General features: G+C 32.8%; 2 protein-coding genes and 1 pseudogene across 2 annotated transcripts; 1 reads left to right on the forward strand and 2 right to left on the reverse strand.

Moving 5' to 3' along the window:
* Window positions 1-1,181: 1,181 nt before the first annotated feature.
* Window positions 1,182-5,651, reverse strand: LOC102587736 (U4/U6 small nuclear ribonucleoprotein Prp31). Its single transcript, XM_006355359.2, has 8 exons — window positions 5,515-5,651; window positions 5,362-5,427; window positions 4,674-4,805; window positions 3,129-4,021; window positions 2,951-3,021; window positions 2,454-2,556; window positions 2,271-2,346; window positions 1,182-1,564 (listed from the first exon to the last, which is right to left on the reverse strand). The coding sequence occupies exons 1-8, from the start codon at window positions 5,515-5,517 to the stop codon at window positions 1,457-1,459; spliced, it is 1,452 nt and encodes a 483-aa protein (XP_006355421.1). The 5' UTR covers window positions 5,518-5,651; the 3' UTR covers window positions 1,182-1,456.
* Window positions 5,652-10,626: 4,975 nt separating this feature from the next.
* LOC102588381 (flavonoid 3'-monooxygenase-like) lies at window positions 10,627-15,181 on the forward strand. Its single transcript, XM_006355361.2, has 4 exons — window positions 10,627-10,918; window positions 11,687-13,958; window positions 14,028-14,192; window positions 14,593-15,181. The coding sequence occupies exons 2-4, from the start codon at window positions 13,089-13,091 to the stop codon at window positions 15,058-15,060; spliced, it is 1,503 nt and encodes a 500-aa protein (XP_006355423.1). The 5' UTR covers window positions 10,627-10,918; window positions 11,687-13,088; the 3' UTR covers window positions 15,061-15,181.
* A 3,581-nt stretch (window positions 15,182-18,762) lies between these two features.
* Window positions 18,763-20,209, reverse strand: LOC107062129 (2-alkenal reductase (NADP(+)-dependent)-like; annotated as a pseudogene).
* Between the last annotated feature and the right edge of the window lie 3,376 nt (window positions 20,210-23,585).

Consider the following 23,585-nt stretch of genomic DNA (forward strand, 5'->3'; position numbering starts at 1 on the left):
CTTTGATGTTTGATGTCCCTTGACCTTGTACACTTTTTTCTTACAACAAAACAGAAATAAAAAAAAGGCGAAAATTTTATAATTGACATTTGTAAGATTAATAATAATTACTACTTCCTTCATCACATTTTTACTTTGTACTTGCATTAAGAAATGATGTAATTTTACTCTTATTTAATTTTTTTGGAACTCAAATTTTCAATCAATGAACATGAATATTTACCTAACTTTTCTAAGTTGGTCAAATATATGTTTTCAATGCTAATAACTTACAAGGGAAAAAAAGAAATAATATGCTAATTTATGCATTGATTTTATAAAATGACAAGTATTATGAACCAACTATTTATAGAAAGGGATGACATATAAAATGAGATGGAGGAAGTATAAATTATGACATTATTCTTTTATCTTTCAAGTTCTAACAATGGTTCTTTTATCTTTCAAGTTTTAACAATAAATAATTATATGATAACATTTTACTAAATTACAAAAGGTTTTAAAGAACGTTAAATAACAATTTGTTAAAAAATTAAAATAAGTAAAAAACAAAAATTTAAGAAACAGAAAATATTAATGATAATTACTAGTAGGCATAAAATTAGGAGAGACATAACAAAAAAAATATTTATTTTCCTTGTTTAGCTCAAGATAGTAAGTGAGAGAAAACGTCAGTACTGTCTTGAGCTAAACAAGGAAAACAAATATTATTTTTGTTACGTCTCTCCTAATTTTATGACTCCTATTAATTATCATTAATATTTTGAAATTTTCTGTTACTTAAATTTTAGTTTTTCATTTATTATTATTTTTAACAAACTGGTCTTTAACATTTTTTAAAACCTTTTTTAATTTAGTAAAAATGTTATAACCTGTAATTATGTAAAACTTTGAAAGATAAAGAATAATATCATAACTTATAATTATTAGTCATATAGATGTCAATTAGAATAAAATTTTCACGTAATAGATAATTACCATTGATTCTCTTTATTAATGTTATTTATCTTACCTATTAATTAAAATATAATTATAAAAAGAATAATTAGCTAATAAAGTGGAATTAATTAATTTATAAATAAAAATGATCTGTTATAACTCGCAATTAAAATGTTATAAGTAGTAATATTTAAAAAGTAGATTTAAAACCTGTAATATAGTTCCGGTACCAAATCCACTTGTTAGGATGAGGAACAAAGAGGTGCACCTTTTTCGAATTTTCAATTACTAACCAAACATGACAATCATTTGGATAGGCGACAATACAGTAGAGTATTAGATTCGCACGTCTAGTTAACTCTGATGTACATATATGATACGTCTGAATTATCAAACGATTTGCATAGTATTTCTTCTATCAAAAACATGATCAAGAAAAACAAAAGCTTGCATTTTAGTAGAGTCTTACTGCACTGAATCGGAAAGAACCTGGACATTGGTGCCCACTAGGTCTGGTTCAGGTTCTCTTAATCTTAGAAAACGTTCCAGTATCCGAGAAATAGGTGCTCTGGGTTCCACTGCCAAGCTGATTTGCAAGCGCCTGAGGATTTGATAGCTCGATTCCCTGACATTAACGTTAGCATCAGGAAAACCAACACAAAAGACAGAAGTACTCAAAAAAGGAAAGGAAAGGAAAGAAAAGGGGAGTTTGGGGGAGGGGTAGGCGAATAAAAGGATTGACTGAATTAGACCTATCCGACTTATCCTGGACGACAGTGAACCAAGACATGAAGAAGTGCAATACAAAAGAAACACAATCTTAAGAAAATAGCCAAATCAGAGAAACTGGCATTACAAGTGTAAAGGGGCAACCGTAAAACTTAAAAGTGCATATGTAGACAAGCTTATCCCCATCCACCTACATTAGATATTATTTGGCAAAAACTCAGCGGAACCACAAATTACATTGTGATTCCTGCTGCGCCTTCATGAAGATTTGGACTACGTAAATACTTTTTCCTTTAATAACAATGAAAAAAGTATTCATGTTGTCCCAAATCATTTTGCTATTGCATAGCAAACATATTCCCGAAGAATTAAGAATTAGACTGTTGCCTAAACTGAGTACATGGTCCCGTTTGTTGTGAGGTGCCTCATACTTCTATACAGAATGGTGTTTCATAATGCGTCTTAAAACATGACATGAAACATAGGAGTGAACAACTCCGTCTTCTGACTCCACATGCATTACCTTAGAGAATCTCGTGTATGATAGTTGCTTGACAAGAATGAAACACCAATAAGTAATTAAACAACAAAAGAGAGCTTACTTGCACAGGAGTAAAGGCCAAACTTGAAGTCAAGCCTGATGTAGCACCACTGCTTCCATAACTCTTCTCCTTGAATCTGGAAAATTGTCAAGCAATAAGAAACAGTAAGTGCAAAATTCACTGGTCATCAATGTTTCACAAGTGAGGCCCCTTCGCTGAAAAGAGAAGAGAAGAGAGACATACTTCTTTGCTACTTTGGCAGCAAGCTTGCTCTGACCAACTGATACACGCAATTTACCACTTCCAGCTTGACCAAGCATGCCATAGCCCTCTCCTAGTCCATCCCCTAGTTTCCAGGAAGATCAAATATGAAGTGAAGAACAACATCAGTCCTGATTTACACTTATAAAAGAAAATCTGAAAACAAAATCCTAAGAATCACAAAGAGTTGACCATCTCAGATTAGGTTTGAGTTCTCTCATCTCACAAAATTGTGAATACTCGCAAGAAATTGTAACATGTACTAACAGTCATTATATAGCTCATCATTTCACATGCATGAATGCTCGCATCAAAGATTTCATACAATATGTAGTTAGCAAACAACATGGCCATCAATCAAGCATTTAATCCAAGTACAGTTTTAACCAAACTTTTTCCATTTTCACTTTTTGCTCTTCTTTCTGGAACTACTATTTAATTTAGAAGGTGAGGGGTTGCATTGAGCTGGTTGGTATTACCTAAGGAGCTTTCTTCAGGTATTCCAAACTGCATCCTATTTGCTAGTTTCCGCATGTCTGTGATAGCATATCTGATGAAATACAACAAAAACATTTATGTAAATCAAAAAACATGTGCTTCACCATATATAACTCTGGAAACTGTAGTTCACATGAGATGAAGTGGAAACATGCATACCTTTCTTTCATCTTTCTCAGCCGACGGCCACCTCTCTTTTTCTTAGGCTCGGAATCAGGAACTGGAAGAGGCCTTGGCTGCTTTGCAGGAGGTGGCTCTTGCCACTTCTCTATCTTTTTACGAATCTCTTCCCTAAGAGATCTTCCAGTTTTTCCAACCGGGTCTCCATTGATCGAGTCAACACGTGCAGCTAAAGTAGATTTTGCTGCCATCAGTCTACAGGCTCGCATCCTTAAGGAAGGAGGTGTACTCTGAAATAATTCTGTTTGCTCAATATAACCCACATGAAATTGGGATGTTGCTGTGGAGAACCCTGCTAAATTCTTCCTTTTGGCACCAAGAAGCTGGACATTACAAGCAGGCATTTTTGCCAACGATGAGAGACCACCAGCAGTACCCATAAGTTTTGCAGCAACTGCACTCCCAACTACAGCAGAAAGATTGGGAGCAATATACCCCATTCGACTCTCAACAAAATCAAGAACCTTTTTCTTTGCTGAATCAAGAGCAAGGGCTCTATCACATGCTTCCACCGTCTTCTGTAAAACATCTTCTGGCAATGGCTTGCCACTGGTAGTTGATGCCGTAACAGAGACAACCATGATAATAGCTGAGGGTAGGAGTCCTTCCAAGTCAACAAGAGTCAGATCTATTTCATTTCCAATTTTTTTAACAACCCGAGCATAATCAATCGGGTGATGAACAAGTGACTCTAACTCGGGAAATTTCAATCGATACTTGTCACGTATGAAGTTATGGATTATAACGATTTCATTCTCAATGTCAACTGATAAGGCATTACAGTCTACTATCAACTGATACTCTGGTTCATCTTCAAGAACAACACCTTTATTCGTGACATCAGACTCCTTCTCAAGTGCATCTTCAACTTTCTGCAGCATTAATAGCATATCACCATTTGAAATTACTCCTAGCACCGTAGGAAAAGCGGATAGTTCGAAGATAAAAATAAGAGGACAACAGAAAATAAAAGGCTCTAAATTTCAAACTAACACATAGGATATTTAACCTCTAATTTCAACCCATGTGTGAAAAAGGAAGCTACAGGGATTATTTCACTTACCCATCCATGTTGACATGATATAAGAAGAAGTGACGCATGATGAAAGAGAAAAGGTAACAGGAAATTTTATTTTTTTTGATAACCGAGAAATCCGTCTGTGACGAATCACAGCCTTCTAAACTCGGTGGATAATGGGTCCGCCCCTCTACCCTTCTCCACTTAAATACCAGGCTTCACTTTGTATGGTGTGGGGCTTGAACCTGCGACCTAAGCCACAAATCCTCCACCTTTTGCCACTTGAGCTAGGCCTTGGGGGCAAAAGGTAACAGGAATTAAAAATACACCAATCTAGACTTCAGAGATAAAAAGCATACAAGACCTTTGAATTCAAACCGAGAAGAAGGCAGCATCAATAGTTAGACAACAAAATATAATGTAAAAATACTTGTGGGCAGTCCACATTGTTTATAAGTATATCGGGGACATGATGTGATGATATTAAAGATAAGGTTGGTATAAACCTGCATTATGTCAATGTACCGACGTGATTTTTGTAGCTTGGAAACATTATCCAGATCATCATAATTAAGTGCTTCAATGTCTGCCAAGTCTCCATCTTCCTCCATCTGATCAACATCAAGATTCTCCTCATCCTAATTAAATAAAGAGGAAAAAATTCAGTCCAAGTTAAATGAAGATAAGAAAGGAATTTGATAACCAAATGGACAACATCTTCCACCCACAATCTTCTCTCAACCCTAAACATAGAAAAACACAGAGGAAAATAGAAAATGAAGAAACGGAGATTACTAACACCTTGTTTGGATGGTTGCACCCGTTGTATTGTTTTGTTAGTTTAAATACAATGTTTATTTTGATTATTGTATCTTGTCGTTTAAATCCATCTTTAGGTAACAACGAAAAGTCACATTTTGGTGTAATGATCGATTTTGTTTGATCGAATCGTTACCTTAATATTTTCTTCTCATCTTGTCTTTACTTGTTATTTAATTATCCTATTTATTTGTTGATGTCTGACGTTACATAAATACGGAGAAGACACGATCTATCAAACTGTTGTATTCATTAAAACAATACAGTACAGTACGATATAAACATAATACAATACAATACATAATAAAACAATACGTAACAACCATCCAAACAGGGTGTAATGAGCGGAAAAAAAAGTGAAAGAGATATACTCACAATAACATCAGCTTCATTATCGGACAACTCGTCCAGATCTGCCAGGAAAGAATCAGCAAGAGTTGCCTGAAACCAGGTAAAATCTTTTAAAACCCTAAATCAATAATCAATACAAATATCCAAAACACGAAAATTGGGAAATTGGCTAATTACCATTATTCCTGCACAAAAACTCCAACAGACCAGTTGATGATTTTGCTGCAAACACTAATCTGCGAAGAAATTAACAGGAAGGGAGTACAAAACCGGAGTTCGTAAATTACAAGCAGAAGCAGAAGAAAGAATGAACAAAAATAATTAACTTTATTGACAATAGAAAATTAGGAAATTCGGACTCTGAAAGAACCGACTCTAATTAATGGGCTGGGTCCGCTTATTGAAGCCCTGATAGATGTGCTAACCAAGCCCATGCATGAAGGCCGCTATTTAAGATGTAATCAAAATTTTAGGGAAAGTTGTATAAAATACCAGACTATTAATTCAAATTAAATGCTATAACCACAGTTTGATTTAAGTGTAACCCATAATAAACAGTTGTCATTCACCTCTCTCCCTAGGTTTCTCGCTCGCCACTCTCACTAGTCTCTCCCTTGCCTCTCTCGCTTTTATACAAACATAAATGTATAAAATGCATTTGTGTTTGTATAAAGTGAGAGAAAACTGTATATACATATATTTTTATCTTATACACTTATAATTATACAAATACAGATCTTCCTCTACCCAGTTCTCTTTTGCCTTTCTCTCTTTCTCGCTTTATACAAATTACAATGTATAATTTATGTTGTATAAAGCGAGAGAGAGAGATTTGATATACAAATATTTTATTTAAATTCAATTGTATTCAAATTCAAATTTTATGCAGATATACAAACACATAAAGTTGAATTGAGAGGCTACCAGCAATTTATACAAATGGCCTGCCAGTGAAATTATACAAATCTGAAGCTCCTGTCAGCGAGTTATACAATCTGATGCTCCATAGCAAACATAAAGTTTGTTATGGAGCGCAATTATACAATCTATAGTTATATCATACAAATATGATTTTTATGTTTGCTATATGTAAAAGTTGCTCAAAATTTTAAAATGTTTAACCATTTAGAATTTATTTATGTTTATTTGCCATATATGAAATTTTCCCCATCCAATGTCGGGTACTCATATTGGAGATCAACTATTTCAAATTCATGTCAGATGGGGACCCATAAGGGAGTAGTGCTCTCTACCAATGATTTTTCCATAGTTAGGGCTCGAACTTGAGACTCTAGTTAAGAAGAAGCAGCCATGATCATCCATTGTACCACATCCTTTAATTGTATTTTAGAATTGAGACTTCAAGGCCCCGAAGTTTTCAAATCAGGCTCGATTAATGGCAATGAAGAGTCAAAGTTAATAATGAATAAATTAAGGCAAACAATGATTTGTTATAAAAGGATTAAAGATGATTAATCCTTTTCTCAACACAAAAGACCTAAGTAATTATAACTATGAAATTTACTTTCATTCAACGTGTTGATCTCTACCTGAAGAGTTTTCATTAGCGTGTTGCTGGTAAGAAGGAAATTATTTTTCAAAAATAAGCAAAAAAATATATAATTATTTTATGATATTTGATACATAATCTGAGGTAATATTTTTAAACCATATATTTATAATTTAGATAAGTTATACGGTAAATGGTAATGGTGGAGATGTGATAGGTATACGTAGGGTGTCAAAAGAATATGAAAAATCGATAGAACCTAATCAAACCGAACCGATTTATGTTATTTTTTCAATAAAACCGTGGACTTTTAATTAAGTGTATAACCGTCCCGAATAATTGAGAAGGTCTTTTTAATTTATGAAAAAATCCCGAACCGAACCAAATAATCTTGCATGAATGTAAATATATTCTATATATTAACAATATGTTAAAATTAATATATAAATATATTTTATAACATTTTTCAAATATAAATATAACCTAGGTCCTAGGCCTCCGGTGACTAGATGACTCTGGGTTTTTGCTCATCAATTATCCTTTACCTGATTAGGTTTAAAATCAAAAGATATCGTAGTAGATACTCTATCAAACAATACAACAAAATCTATGCAAACACTCCTATTAAATGTTTAAGATCAAACAATACGGCAACAAGGTTTTAAGTTCTTGTCTTCTTGGTGAAGAATTAAAGTGTTTTTTCAAAAACATATTTGCGAAAGAAATATCTTTATAGTAGTATATTTTGAGGTGATATTTTAAAAACGAAAATTAACCAAACCATACCGATACCGAAGAGAAGCCGATATGATTGAGATGATTTAAAAAATCTAATTTTGATTATGTACTATAAAATATCCAAAAATTAAGATAGTATAATTTTTAAAAAATAACCGATAAAACATACCATTGAACACTCCTAGGTATGTGGGAAGCTGGGAGGAGGGGTATATCATTATAGATTTTTATTTTTTTAAAATTATCATGAAAATTATTTTACAAAATATAATATTTTTCGAAAATCTTACACAATCAAACACAAGAAAAATTCATATTAAATCCAAGTGATATGTTTTTATTTTTTTATGTAATAAAGAAAAAAAACAATTGCCGCGTGGGAGGATATCTGTAATCCAATCATATGCTTAAATTAAAAAATAGCATACTTCGTTCACCTACAACTTTGACTACTAATAAATAAAAACAAGCTTTGGAAAAAATTCATAATTGTTTTCTCCAATACACATCTCACACAAACTGAATGTTGCGAAGGCACGCAACTAATGCTTGATACAATCTGTGTTGTTTGAGAGGAGTCTTGATGTGACTGATTAAGTGAAGATTTTTGAATTGTGAAAATATTTTTTTATAAAAATATAAGATAAAATTGTGTATAAAAAATTCTTATCATCTAACTAATCTCTAGATCAAGTTATAATTAAAGTATTGGAATAAAATATATTGTAACAACCAAATAGGAGTATCAATTTACACAGGGAATGCAAAAGAATAGTAAAGCATATGTATCAATCTAAGTTACGATGAGATAACTAATATTTCATTCACTTTTAATTAGGGAAAATTGTATGAAATAGCAAATTATTAATTTAAATTAAATGTTATAGCTATAGTTTATTTTATTTGTAATTCGCAACAAATATCTCATTTTTTTGTCATCTGGTTCGGTATACAATTACTCATTCGGTATACAAATGTATAAAATGCGTTTGTGTTTGTATAAAGCGAGAGAAAAGTGTATATACAAATACAAATACATATATTTTCATCCTATACACTTATAATTATACAAATACAAATCTTATTATACAAATTATAATGTGTAAATGAATTTTGTATAAACTGAACAATTTGTATAAAATTGGATGTATCTAGCGAATTATACAAATAAAAGCTCCATAGCAAACATAAAATTTCATGTTGAAAGCATTGTTTCCAAAAATAAACCTTGAAATACCCAAATTTCAATTTAATCAAATTTTAATCCGAATAATGGGGACCAGACAGAAAAACTCAAAAGAAAAATATAGTTGGTAAGCAGTAATTTTATATATATATATATTTGTCAAAAAAGACACAATGTTGTTGACAAAGCTTTACAAAAACATGTAATGTCCTGTTTCCTGTCTGGCTCTGTTTGGCTATCAGAGTATTTTAATTATCAAACTACATTAATTAGAACACTCTTGAAATATTTGCATGTTAATTTAAAGATATTTCAAGTTAGATAATAATTTTTGCTTCTAAAATTATAAACTCACAAACCTTTTTTCAGTTAAACTTAATGTCGAAACAAAATTTAAAGTTCAAATAGTATTTTATAACTTAACTTCAAAACATAATTTTTTTTAACTCAACCAAATATTATCCAAACATGTACGTACATCTCAAAGTTCAAATTTCTTATTCCCATTGGAAAATATTTAATAATATAATTCCAAACACACAATAGTCTATTTAGCATTCAAAATCAGTCTTTTCAAACCTACGGTGGAAACACAAAAGTCCAGTGGGACCCTAAAAGAAGGAAAATCACAATGAAGCAGGTAGCAAAATCAAAACGAACGGCAGGAGCGTCATCTCCAAATGAGTTTGATGATATATAATTTAAATTAGTTAAAATTTTAGTGCGTTATTAAATATCAGATTTTAAAAATCTCAAAAACAAAAACAAAAACGCCACGCATTAAAGTACCATTTGGGTATAGAAGCAATGCTAGTATTTACTTTTTAGAAAATGATATTTTTTCTCTTCATTTTAAAAATAATATTCCATCATAAATAATTCAAATCCAATTTAAAGTTCATTTTAAAATTTAGAACACAATTTATAACATATTTTTCACTCATTTTTTATTTTTAAAATTATCTTCAAATTTAAATATATTTACACACGAACATTATTTCAAATATTTTCAATAAAAAACATAACTTAACATAACACTTGCATCAACAATCTTCACCCATACTCGAAGTCCCTATTCTCACCGCCCAGACCCCTACTTAACTCTTGACTTTCATAGTAATCTAAGATTATATACAAATAATTTTACTTATATAAATAACCTAAAAATAGATTTTTTAAAAAAAAATTATTATCGAAACGCCCCTACTAATTAAAGAAGACCCACGGGTTTCCAGAATAATTACCCACAAATCCGCTTCTTTCTCCTCTTCTCTTGTCCCATATAAAAAGCGCCATTTGCACCCCCACCCCCATCGTTTAAAAACCCCTAAACCCTCAAATTTCTCTTCACTCAAAGCTTCTTACATTGTCATGCGAAAATGATTTCTCGTGGATACGCAACGGACACTCAGTCGAAATCCTCCGATATCGCCGCCTCGTCGCCTCTGCAGATCCTCGCTGCGTGCGACGCCGTTGAGTCGTTTCTACACAAGCATACAGCTGAACAGACCCGATGGTTCTTCTCCATCACTTTCCCAACCCTAATTTGTAAAATTTTCGGCTTCGATGAATCTTCTTCTGCTTCAGCTGCTTTCAAGTCTATGTCTCCTTCTGGATGGATAGATATCACCGCTTTATCCAATGATACTCAGCTCGCAGGTTTGCTTCTGAAACTCTGCGCGTTTTCATTTCTGAGCTGATTGCTTTGTATTTACTTCCGTTTTGTTAGATTAGACCTTACAAATAAGGTATAATTTCTTATAATCTCATGTGTTTTAGGATGCTCATTAACTGTTTATATATTTATCATCACATTGTCATGCATAGCAGTTAGAGTTCTTAGCTAATTAAGTTGTTTTTTAATGCCATTACTTGATGACTATCTAGACTACACATTTTTGAAAGCAAATTTATAAGCCGCTACATAATCTAGGATTTTCTTACAATATCCTTCGGATCTGGGGAAGTCTAATAGAGGTACATTAAAGGAGGTTACCCCGTCAATGCCACATGGTTATACCTCTTCTTGGCAAGTTTTTGTATTAGCTAACTACTTATACTACAGCTCTTTGGTCATGCATTTTATTGGTTTTGCCCACAAGTTTCTTCACACAGATCCAGAAGTGATAGTCAAGATGGTTTCAAAGGTCTGTTCCATTTTCAAATCTTTCCTTTTGTTGGTTACTATTGTAGAGAAGCTTCTGGCGCATATTACTTGGGTGCTTGTTGCAATAATGAGTGGCTGAATGCATGACATGTACTGCCAGTTATGTGCATGGTCTTTGTTTGGCATGTCTGGTCATCAATTACCTTTATATGGCTACTTTTAACTTTCACTAGCTAAATGAGAACTGCTCCAGATAACACGAGTCTTGTGGTTTCAGTTTCAACAAATACTGTGGATTTTCATATTGGCAACTGTTGGTAATACTAATTACTTTTCTTTGTTCTTTGGAAGTGTTTTTGCGCTCTTTTGAAGAGTCTGATGTAATAACTCGCATGGTATTATAGGACATAAGACAATGGTCTTAGCTGCCTTGCCAAAACCATGAATCATGGTACCATTGAACGTGGGATTGTAAGATCTAGTGGCACAGTAGCCTTGAGTTTGGCTGTCATCTCAATTTTGCTAATATTAGAAAGAAATTGTGAACAGACTGGAGCATCTCACCAGGAGCTGTTGATCAAAATATTTTGGACCAACTCCTGTAATTATGTGTCTCAGAGCATATGTTGTTAGTTTAGTGCACTATGCTGCCCTGCCCTTTAGAGCATATGTTGTTACTCTCCAGCGTTCTTTAAAATCTATTGCATGTTTTTATCCTTATTGACTTTTAGATTAGTTAGGCATTCCACATGCTTTTATTTTACTATTGTTCTCCTTGTCCCTTTCTAAACTATGCTTTATTGTGCAGGTGATAACAATATTAACCTCATCTGCAGAACTGATGGACCTCATAAAAAATGTGGCGGTGGTTTACCCTGCGGCGGATGTCAGCGGTTCGAGTCCGCTTATCTTGGATATTGTATTCCATTCAAAACCAGCTGGATCATCTAAATCAATGCTTAATGCTTTGCATAGATATGTTCCTGCTATTTGTGAGCAATAACAGGTACTCTAATAGCTCGTCTTACCAGTGCATCCTTAATTCATTGTTAGCCGTTAGCACACTTCATTTTGATCTTTCCTCTTAGTGATTAAATGAAATGTACTCTCATTTTACCGTTAGAAATATCTTGTCAGCAAGCATCAAAAGTAAGTGAAGAAATGCTGACCTCTGCAATAGTAATAGTGGTTACAGTATGATACATGTAGATGATATGTAGTTCCCTTAAAGTAATGAATGAAAATAGAAAAAAGATATGAATAACGTTATATTATTTTATCTTACGTGCCCAATCTTCACTTGCACATTTCAACCAACATCTCTGAGCCATTTGGAGAGATGAGGTTAGGTCTTGAAATTTGATTTCTACTTTCATAAAGAGAGGAGTGATTTATGTGTATTGTGTTTACCATTATGAAACCTATAATCGTCTTCCTAAATTAGGTCATGTAGCTTTGGAATGGTCTTACTAAATTATGAAATGTCCAAGTGTCTAATGAGCTTGCTTATGCATAGGGCTCATCAGATTTTCAAGAAAGTATTAGCAACATTTGTGTAACCTTTCTAGTAGAGCCTTATTGCATGCATATTCATGCTAGCTCCAATAGTCATGAACTTATGTTAGGGGTGTGAATACCTTCACTTGGTATGAAGTAGTAGCAACAAATAAGTATTCTTTATTTTCATGGAAATAAAAAAGCGGCAAATAACTTGTATTTAATATTGCTTTTATTTTAAATTTAAATCATTTTATGTTTTGTTTATATGTAATTTCCTATTTTATCCTGTTATAATTGAAAAATGAGATGTTTTATAACTTTGCAAAAAATCTAAGAAGATAGGGTGCAAACCATTAAAAATGATAGGCTGATGTGTAAATCACATTACTCTAAAAAGTCGTATACATTTAATTCCTTGCAATATTCTACGGTCTAATTCACTAATTTCCATTGCTGTAGAGTTTCCAGGAAACTACAAACTAATTATAATACAAAATGTTAGTGCTCACTTTTCAAATCTGCTGCTCTGACTGCTGCATAGTTGTATGACTTAACATAAGTTTACAAGCCAGTGTCATTTTCACTCTGTAGAAATTGGATACACATAGTCAAAAGTCTCAATTCAGTGCAACTCCAAATCCCACCTACTTCTTCTATAAATATATTTGCCATACTAAATAAACTTGTCATCATTCATCACAAAATGAAATATGGAGGTTTTTCTAGCCTTGGCAGGACTAGTTGTATTAGCTTTTCTCTGTAAAATTACCACTTCTCGACGCCCAGTTAACCGGAAGCTACCACCGGGTCCAAAACCATGGCCCATCATTGGTAATTTGAACCTACTTGGTCCTATCCCACATCAATCTTTTGACTTGCTTTCCAAAAAATATGGAGAGCTGATGCTGCTGAAATTTGGCTCCAGGCCAGTTCTTGTGGCATCATCTGCTGAAATGGCAAAACAGTTTCTAAAAATACATGATGCAAATTTCGCCTCCCGTCCTCTGTTAGCTGGTGGAAAGTATACAAGCTATAACTATTGTGACATGACATGGGCACCGTATGGTCCCTATTGGCGCCAAGCACGACGAATTTACCTGAACGAGATATTTACGCCAAAAAGGCTAGACTCGTTCGAGTACATTCGTGTTGAAGAAAGGCAGACCTTTATTTCCCAGCTAAATTCTCTTGCTGGGAAGCCATTTTTTCTGAAAGACCATTTGTCACGATTTAGCCTCTGTAGCATGACAAGGATGGTTTTGAGCAACAAGTACTTTGGTGAATCAACAGTTAGGGTGGAAGATTTGCAGCACCTAGTAGACCAATGGTTTTTACTTAATGGTGCTTTTAACATTGGAGACTGGATTCCATGGCTCAGTTTGTTGGACCTGCAGGGGTATGTGAAACAAATGAAGGCTTTGAAAAGAAGTTTTGATAAGTTCCACAACATTGTGCTAGATGACCACAGGGCTAAGAAGAATGCAGAGAAGAAGGACATGGTGGATGTCTTGTTGCAGATGGCTCAAGACCCTACTTTGGAAGTCAAACTCACAGATGATTGTGTCAAAGGATTAATGCAGGTTAATTTCTTTCAATTCTAGATTTTCTCTTGTTTTAGACAAACTTCTAACCTTACTAAACTATGTCAGGATCTACTAACTGGAGGAACAGATAGCTTGACAGCAGCAGTGCAATGGGCTTTTCAAGAACTTCTTAGACAGCCAAGGGTTATTGACAAGGCAATCCAAGAGCTTGACCAGGTTGTCGGAAAGGAGAGATGGGTAGAAGAGAGAGATTGTTCACAGCTATTGTACATTGAAGCAATTAAGAAGTTTTGATAAGTTCCACAACATTGTGCTAGATGACCACAGGGCTAAGAAGAATGCAGAGAAGGACATGGTGGATGTCTTGTTGCAGATGGCTCAAGACCCTACTTTGGAAGTCAAACTCACAGATGATTGTGTCAAAGGATTAATGCAGGTTAATTTCTTTCAATTCTAGATTTTCTCTTGTTTTAGACAAACTTCTAACCTTACTAAACTATGTCAGGATCTACTAACTGGAGGAACAGATAGCTTGACAGCAGTAGTGCAATGGGCTTTTCAAGAACTTCTTAGACAGCCAAGGATTATTGACAAGGCAATCCAAGAGCTTGACTAGGTTGTCGGAAAGGAGATATGGGTAGAAGAGAGAGATTGTTCATAGCTATTGTACATTGAAGCAATTCTCAAGGAAACACTAAGGTTACATCCTCTTGGAACTATGCTAGCACCACATTGTGCTATTGAAGATTGTAATGTGGCTGGTTATGACATAGAGAAAGGAACGACCGTTCTGGTGAATGTTTGGACCATTGGAAGGGACCCCAAGTACTGGGATAGAGCAGAAGAGTTTCTCCCAGAGAGGTTCCTAGAAAAGGACATTGACATGGATGGACATAACTTTTCCTTCTTGCCATTTGGCTCGGGGAGAAGGAGATGCCCTGGCTATAGTTTGGGACTTAAGGTTATCCGAGCAACTTTAGCCAACATGTTGCATGGATTCATCTGGAAATTACCTCAAGGTATGAATACAGAAAGCATAAGTGTGGAAGAACATTATGGGCTCACAACACATCCAAAGTTTCCTGTTCCTGTGATCTTGGAACCTAGACTCTCTTCACATCTCTATTCCCCTAAGTGAAGGAACTTTTGGATTACTATTAAACATGAACAACTTTTAGGTTTTTGTCTATTCTGTTTTTGGATAAGTTTATACAAGAACAAAATAAGACATATATGAATAAAAATAGTTGTTATATCGATTATGCTTTAATATTTTTATTGGACAAGCACTTTCAATAATCCACAGCCACCACTGCACTTTCTCACTATAAATAATGACAGAAACAAAAATATACTTCTTTTCAACAAAGGTGGGCTGTCAACTGTGCAAATACAACTAGAGGAATACTCTTATATTAGAGAGGTCATTTCAGTTTCAAAGTGGTCAGTTTAACCTTCAGCTGAGTTATCTACTATTTTACAAGCATACAGCATACAATTTTATGACTAAAAAGGCTTTGTGTCATGATCTTTCAATCAATTATTACATGGGAGACAAACCTAAATCCTAGTCAATCTTAGCCTTTAAGCACTTATTTTCATAGGTACTTTTGTGCTTCTAAAATACACATTACTGTCTATTTTGAAACTCTGCAACGTTTTCACCTCAAAAAATAAAGGGCAAAAAACTTAAGTATACAATTTAAGTATCTTAATAACCACTATATAGCAATAGTTTATTTTTTCACCTGTATAGCAATAGTTTTTTTTTCAAAAATAGGAGTTAGTATATATATATAAAAAAAATAGCGTTTAAATAATCAGCCATGATTGTCTCCCCATTCCTTGATTTTCTCCAATTTTTTTACTTTTCACGATTTACTCAGATTTGTTATATATTCTTTCTCATTAAAAAAAAAGGTTTTTTAACCAAACTAAAACTCTATTTCTCCCCATTCTGCTCGATTGTTCAATTATGGATACAAATAATTTTTCAATTCTAATTCAACATAACGGGCGATGGAAGGCGACATGTATTTTTTTTAATCGTCATGTTGTAATCTATTAGGTATTTTATATATTAGGTTGGTATATGTTTTTCGTGTTAACGACGAAAGTGAGTGTTTAGTTATTGAATTTTACTTCAAAATCTTGTTACATTAGGATTGAATATGATGGTGCATTTAAAGTCTTCCTTTAAAAATCACTTTTACGGATTGAGTTGAATAATTGATATTGCATATTAAGTTGTTATTAAATACCAAATCTGAGATTATTTTATTGGTATTTGATGTGGTTTAATATGTAGGGTTTTTTGGTTGCCTATAAAAATCAAAGTTTGTGATTCTAATTTGGTAAATGAGTTTGTGAAAAAATATGGTCTATATTGATTCGTGTATAAACGTCAAAATCCCTGAATATTTTTTAGTACATTATTAGGTCTAATTGATAGTTTAGTTGGTGCAATTCATCAAGTATAGTTGGTATTGTATATTATGATTGTAATAAGAATCAGAATTTGTTGATTTTTTTTTTTGTGTAATTATTATATTTTAGTTCGTATATAAACCACATCTGTAATGATAATCTTTGGGTACATCTATTGGTGTGGTGGATAGTGTCTTTTGGGTTGTTTATAGACAAAAAAAATTGCTGACATTTTTTTGATAAATGATTTGGTGAAAATTCCGTTAATAATTTTTTGTAGATTATTATGTGTAATTGATAGTATACTTGGTGTAGATGATTTGGTGTAATTGATAGTGTATATTATGTTTTAAATAAACATCATAATTCGTGAATTTTTGGTCGTATATAAACACCAACTTTCGTGATATTTTTTGGATACACATATTGGTATAATTGATAGAGTATTTTGGGTTGTTTATAGACAACAATTTGAATAATTTTTAAATTGGTTAAAATACATATTATTTTGTGTTGGTATACTTCATACCCAAACAATAAAAAAAAAACAGAAAACTAATTTCGTTCATAAACAATTTTGGATACCAACATGATTGCATTTTTTTATATAGATAAAAGCATTCTATATACCAATCTGTGTAATTTGATTACAGTGGAAATACCATTCTTATTATGTATGTATTACTTAATTTCTTATATATTTTAATTTGTATCATGTTATAGATGTAATACTTATTTAATACAATTAACCCTGTAAACCAGTAACTTGACAACCAAAATTAGTTCTAAGCCAAGAATATGACTATGTAATACTTATTTAATAATTTCACTAATTATTTTTTTATCCAACATGTAAGTACGTGGATTACAAGATTGAAGGAGTGATATATGATGCGAATATCAAATACGAAGACTCAATTACAACTGTAGTGATAATAGTTACAACCATTTTATATAGCGACATGGTTAACATTTTACCATAAATACATCATACTTTATAAACTAATTTGTGTGTCTGTGCGTGCGTGCGTGCATCTATATATTTGTGTGTGTGTGTGTGATGGTGTAGTAATTGTATTGTAGATATTGAGCTTTTTTTTGGTAGATATGTTGGTGTATTAGACATATGTTAATGAGTATTTTTGTTATCTACCATCAATTTTTTTTGAATTTTGACTAACAAATATTTGTAATGTCGCAGGAAAGTATCTGAATTTCAAGATTGAAGGAGTGGTATGATGTGGACACCAATTACCAAGACTTAATTAATACTACTGCTTCTCAATTAGGTGTGGACACAATCGTTTTTGAGTTGGAACTCAAATATATTGTGACTGATCCGTTCCCACCAATGAAGATTCATAATTTTGAAAAATACACCAAAAAATCAACTTTAGATATACCAAAGTGTTTTATGTATATTTGAATATATATTGGTGAATAAGACTTTGTAATGATTAAATTGAACTTTGTATATGAATTTTTGTAGTAATTATATTAATAATATCTTCATATATTTACAGATTGTGCTAATAGGTTTATGACATACGTAGTTGTGGAAAATTTCAACATGATGAAATTTCTTATAGTCATGCAATTGTTGCTATCGGATGCAATAACAAACATGGTGAAAACTATTGTTCAGCCTATTACAGTAATAAATATTTTCAAAATATTTATGCAATACCTATTGATTTATAGTAGTATATTTACAAGGTATAAAATAGCAATAATTATTGGTCTAAAATAGTATATTTATATATAGTAGTAAAATAATTATTGGTAAAATGATGGTTATATAATTGATATATTTAAAAGGTATAAATTAGTAATAATTATTGGTAAAATGATGGTTATATAATTGATATATTTAAAATGTATAAAATAGGAGTAATAATTATTGGTAAAATGATGGTTATATAATTGGTATGTATGTATGTTTATATATTACATGGTTGCATATTTGGTGAAACTATGATGCAGTTATAATTGTGAAAACACTATGCATACTTGATGAAACCTACATGTTTTTTACCTAGATGAAAATAATGGTAAAAATGTGAGGGAAGGCTTCAATTAATAATATGATTTGATTGAATAAAAAATTAAGAGAGAAAATCAATACTATAGAAAAAAAAAGGTACGTAAAAGAGTGAAATTGGGGATGAAAAGTCAAAAAAAGTAAACAATAATTATCAATCTCATAAAATTAGCACATAACCCCACCCCACCCCACCCCCACCCCCTAAAAAAGGAAATAGATATGGATACCAAATATATTTTAAAAAAATAAAAAATTAAATATTTTGTTATGTTTGTAATTAAAAACTTAGTTTTGTAAATAAAAAGGAGTATATGCATATATTGTTAACTAAAGTCTTAAATGGTATATTCTTATAATTTTCTCAAAAATAAATAATATAACAGTTTACTCAAAAGGAGGACTAAACCAACATCCTCAGCATATTGCTTTGAAACACAATATTTTTTTTGTTTTCACCCAAATTCTTCAAGTTCTCACTCAGTTGAAACTTGAATAATCTGCTTTCCAACTTTCGCCCATGATAAATACCAACAAAAGCTGATGCAGCATTTTCTAAACCCTCAGCAATGTCTTCTACAAAAAGCAATTTTTTCTCTCTTATTAGCTGAATAGCAAACTCGAGGTACTCTGAAACCTTGTGCCGGAAGTCAAACTCAGAAAAACCTTCAATTCGTAATCTCTTTGAGATAAGACAAAACAAATTGTGTATACCATCTGGTTTCTTTAAATTGTACTGAGAGATCATCCCAGAAACTGCAATCCTACCATAGAGGTTCATATGCAAAAGCACCTCATCCAGCATATTTCCTCCAACGTTCTCAAAGTAAACATCAATACCCTTGGGGAAATGCCTTCACTTTGAGAACACACAGTTAGAGAAGCATATCATTCCACAGAGTACTAAATTACATATTTCAAACTCATAAAATTTGATAATAAATTTAAACATTTATCAATGCGCTCTGAAGTCTGGAAAGTCCTTCATTTTGCAGTGAGAGACAGATGAAAAAACATGTCACTCCACAGAAAAACAATTTTTTTCTCAACCTAACCAGATTTAACATAGAAAGGTACTTGCTTCTGACTCATAAAATTCAATAATTAATTTTAGCATTTGTCAATACCCTCTAGTAAATGCCTTTTTGCAGACCGAATTTTTTTTTCATTCCACAGAAAAGTAATGTTGTGAAGAGTTTCTGTTACAGAAATATCGTAGCTTAACTAACACAATCACACATAAGGCAAATAAAGAAGAAAAATAACATAAGAAATTAACAAGGTTCGGCTAAGCCTAATCCACGAGACAAAAGTAGAACGTTTTCACTATGAAAGAAAAAAGATGTATAGTCATATGAATCCCCAACTACAACCCTTATATATGCATCCCAAATCTACAAGAGAAAAGTTTACTCAACCTACAAGAGCAATATGTTTTTCTTTTCCAAATCTATTAGGACAATGTATTTCCTGAACCAATAGAAATTATGAATTTTCTAAATATACAACGGAAAAATTCAATACATCATTAACAAATCTTTCCCTCGACTTGAACTCTCTTTATCAACAGGAACACCATCTCTCTATCTTGCCCTTATCCCTCGAAAGGGCTCTACTAAGTACTGCACACACCAAGCAAGTTTGCAATGCCTAAACTTGTTAATAGTGACTACCTTGGTCATCATATCAGTCGGATTATCACGTGTACACACTTTCTTCGCATCACAAACCCCTTTGCGATCTACTACCTTTGTCCCTTTGGCAATGAATCAAACTTCCATATTTGATTCTTGTGAAGAGACTCAATCTCTTCGCCCATAGCACCAACCCACTACCCACTTATCTTCTTCTGAATTAGAAATAGACAAATAGCCTATTTATAGCTAGTAGACTCAAGCATGTCAATGGTCTATGCAACTGACAAAACAAATTTCACAAAATTTGCATATCCAAAAAGATTTTCATCAACTACATGTGCAAACCTTTTCAGTCAGTTGATCACTCTCTTCTCGTTGCATGTTGCAATGTTATTAGGTTGTTGTTGTATAGGTGCATCAACATTATCATCTTGATTAAGGTTTTGCACCTCCTCTATTTCCTCCGCTCCTGAACTTCTGAGTTGAGCTAGTGGAAATTCAACTTTTAGCTTTACATGGTCACAGACACCACAACCTGTTTCTACTATTGCCTTTTTCCTCGAACTGTTCAGTGAGATAGATTCATTACATGTCACATACCTACTGACCATTAACCTTGGAGTCTTCCGATCTATGCAGCACAATCTATAACCTTTCACTCCAGTTGCATACCTTAGAAATATACACTTATTTGCTCGCGGCTCAAGTTTAGTCATCCATCATATGAAGATAAACAGGACAACCAAATATTCTTAAATTTGAATAATGCAAATCGGGCCATACCTTAGAAGAAGTTTTGAACTCAATTGTTGTGGATGGAGATCTGTTAACCAAATAACAAGTTGTATTGATTGTTTCAGCCCAAAAGTACTTGCTAACACTAGTGTGAAAACACGCTTCATGCCTTATTACAAGGTAATTTGTTCATATGTTCCTTTGTCTGTCTCTCAATCATCGTCTTCCATTTAACAAATGTTCGCAATGCCTAATTTTTTTCTTTCAGAAAATACATTCATACTATTCTTGAGTAACCGTCAATCAAAAACATAAAATATGTGGCACCACTCTTTGAGGGAATTTTGTTTGGACCCCATAAGTCTGAATGTATATGGTCTAACTTGTCTTTGGTCTTTTTTTTTTTGCCTCCTTGTTGAACTTCACCCTTGTTTGCTTACAAAGATACAATGCTCAGAAAAATTCAAAGCTTGATTTTTGTAGCCACCCAACAAATTTTGCTTGCTCAACAAAGAAAGTTGCTTGTCACTCGTACGATCATATGCAATTGGCACAACTAAAACTGATTCAGATCACTCTTTTGAGAAGCTACATTTACTTCCCCCGACTAATTCAGATCACTCTTTTGAGAAGCTACATTTGCTTCCCCTTCAAGTACATTGGCTTGAAGATAATACTATCTAGAATGTAGCTTACTCTTAATGAGTACCATGGACCCTTTACACACACTCAGTGTCCCATTATCTCAATGAAAGTTATATCTCTAATCATCCAAAGTTAAGAGAGAATCAGACTATTCTTCATTCGAGGAACATATCAACACTCAATGTTTCTGATAATATCATCAAACATTCTCAGTTACCTATCTCATCTACTACTAATGGAATATCATCGCCTAAGTAGACAGTCTCATTCGTTTGCTTGTAAGTTGCAAATCAATTCTTGTGTGGACACATATAATAAGTTGCACCAGAATAAAAAACCAAGAAATTATGCCTATGACTAAAACTCACAACGCAAACTTCTCTTATATAGTCAATATTTGCAGAGTTATCAACTTTCTACTTCCCTATTTTATCCTTAAGCTTAGGAAAATCTCCTATAGTGACTCTGCTCCACGCACTCATACCAATTCTGCTTCATTGCTCTAAACTTCAATATGATGTTTTTCTACTAAGTTCTTTCCCCTACTCATAACACTCTCACCCTCAATCCTATTATCCAGAAATCTCTTCATAAAACTCTTTAGATTTTAGTGCATTACTAACTTCATCTAGTGAAATACTGCCTTTCTTGTATAGCAACATATCAACAAATGTATCATAAAATGATGGTAAGAAACATAACACGATCAAGGCCTGATCCTCACTCTCTATTTTGATATCTATGTTCTTCAGGTCCACTATGATTAAATTAAACTCATCAAGGAGAGTTTTAACCAATCTACATTTGTTCAGATGGAGATTGTACAACCTTCTTGTTAGGTAGAGACGTTTTTTAGGATAAGTTCATTGACTTAATGAGGGGATTGTCCGTTTAGAATTTAGATGGCCTGAGATGAATAAGATGTTGATTGGATGGATGACTTAGTTTGAATAGCAAGTATCATACTTTGTATTCTGCAATACAAAAAGATAACTCAGAGTTTTAATGCATGCATTAGTGACACTTGAAAGTGAAACATGTTTGGCATTTTCACTTGTAATCGATGAAATAGTTAGTTACGATATTGAGTGACTACTGATTGTGATTTATTGTTGTTTTAATATAGGTGTTCAATGTACTCGATAAATTGATCTCTTCTGACTCTCAACTGTTTGCCAAGATGGAGAATGTAGTAAGAATTGTTTGATGTATGATGTATGAGGTTTTCACCCGACCCTCTCGGCAAAAAATTACACAAGGTAATTCTTTACTTTTTATATGTACGTTTAGATTTTGAGTCCCCTGTATACAAAATTCACTTTGATGGAAATCTTAGATTCGTCATTGTTGGCAGATGTGTGATTCTGAACAAAACATTGTGTGCTTGGATTCTCATCTAAAGTTGATTGATCCACTACTGCTGAAGCAATTATTCAAAAATGAAGTTCCTCCTCCTTGGATATTGAATTCAGTTGAGTCCAGATTATGCGTACGAAAAGCTAGCGCAGTCAACTAGCTAATCATCTGCCCAACATTGCAATACAATGAATGAATCAACAAAATTCTACTCCTAATGCCATGTTCTGATTTTGAGTAGGTGTTCAATAAAGAAATGATTTATATATATATATATATAAAGAGAGAGAACTTGTCACTTTGTAAATTCCCGTATTAAGATATTTATCAACAAATTCTGAATGTCTGTCCAATATACTATTGAAATGATTCTTGAATTTAAGAGAAATGAAAATGAACCTCAATGGTTTCTTATTGGATGTTGATTTTTTTTAATTAGTTAAGCTAAAAAATATGATTCGTCACTAAATAATGAGCGTTTTTAAAATTATGATTATTCACTAATCTGATGCGCGAAAATGAGGGTTTTTGGAGATTTGTAATTTGTAAAACTTATATGGGATAATGGTAATAAGTAAATTAAAATGTGGGATTTCTGTAATTTTTTCAATAAATTTACCTCAAAAATTAAAATGTTGGGCCCGTGCCTAGCACGGGAAAGAACCATCTAGTGTATTACTATTACTATATAAGAAGAGTGAATAAAATTCACTCTTCTTTTGACACATGGCACCAAAAAAAAGGAGAGGGTTGAACATAAGTCTCAAGGTGAGGGTATTTTGGGTATTTCAAAATACCCTCACATTCACACTTATCTACTAA

This window comes from Solanum tuberosum, unplaced genomic scaffold (assembly GCF_000226075.1).
Source record: "Solanum tuberosum cultivar DM 1-3 516 R44 unplaced genomic scaffold, SolTub_3.0 scf00201, whole genome shotgun sequence".
NCBI classification, from domain to species: Eukaryota; Viridiplantae; Streptophyta; class Magnoliopsida; order Solanales; family Solanaceae; genus Solanum; species Solanum tuberosum.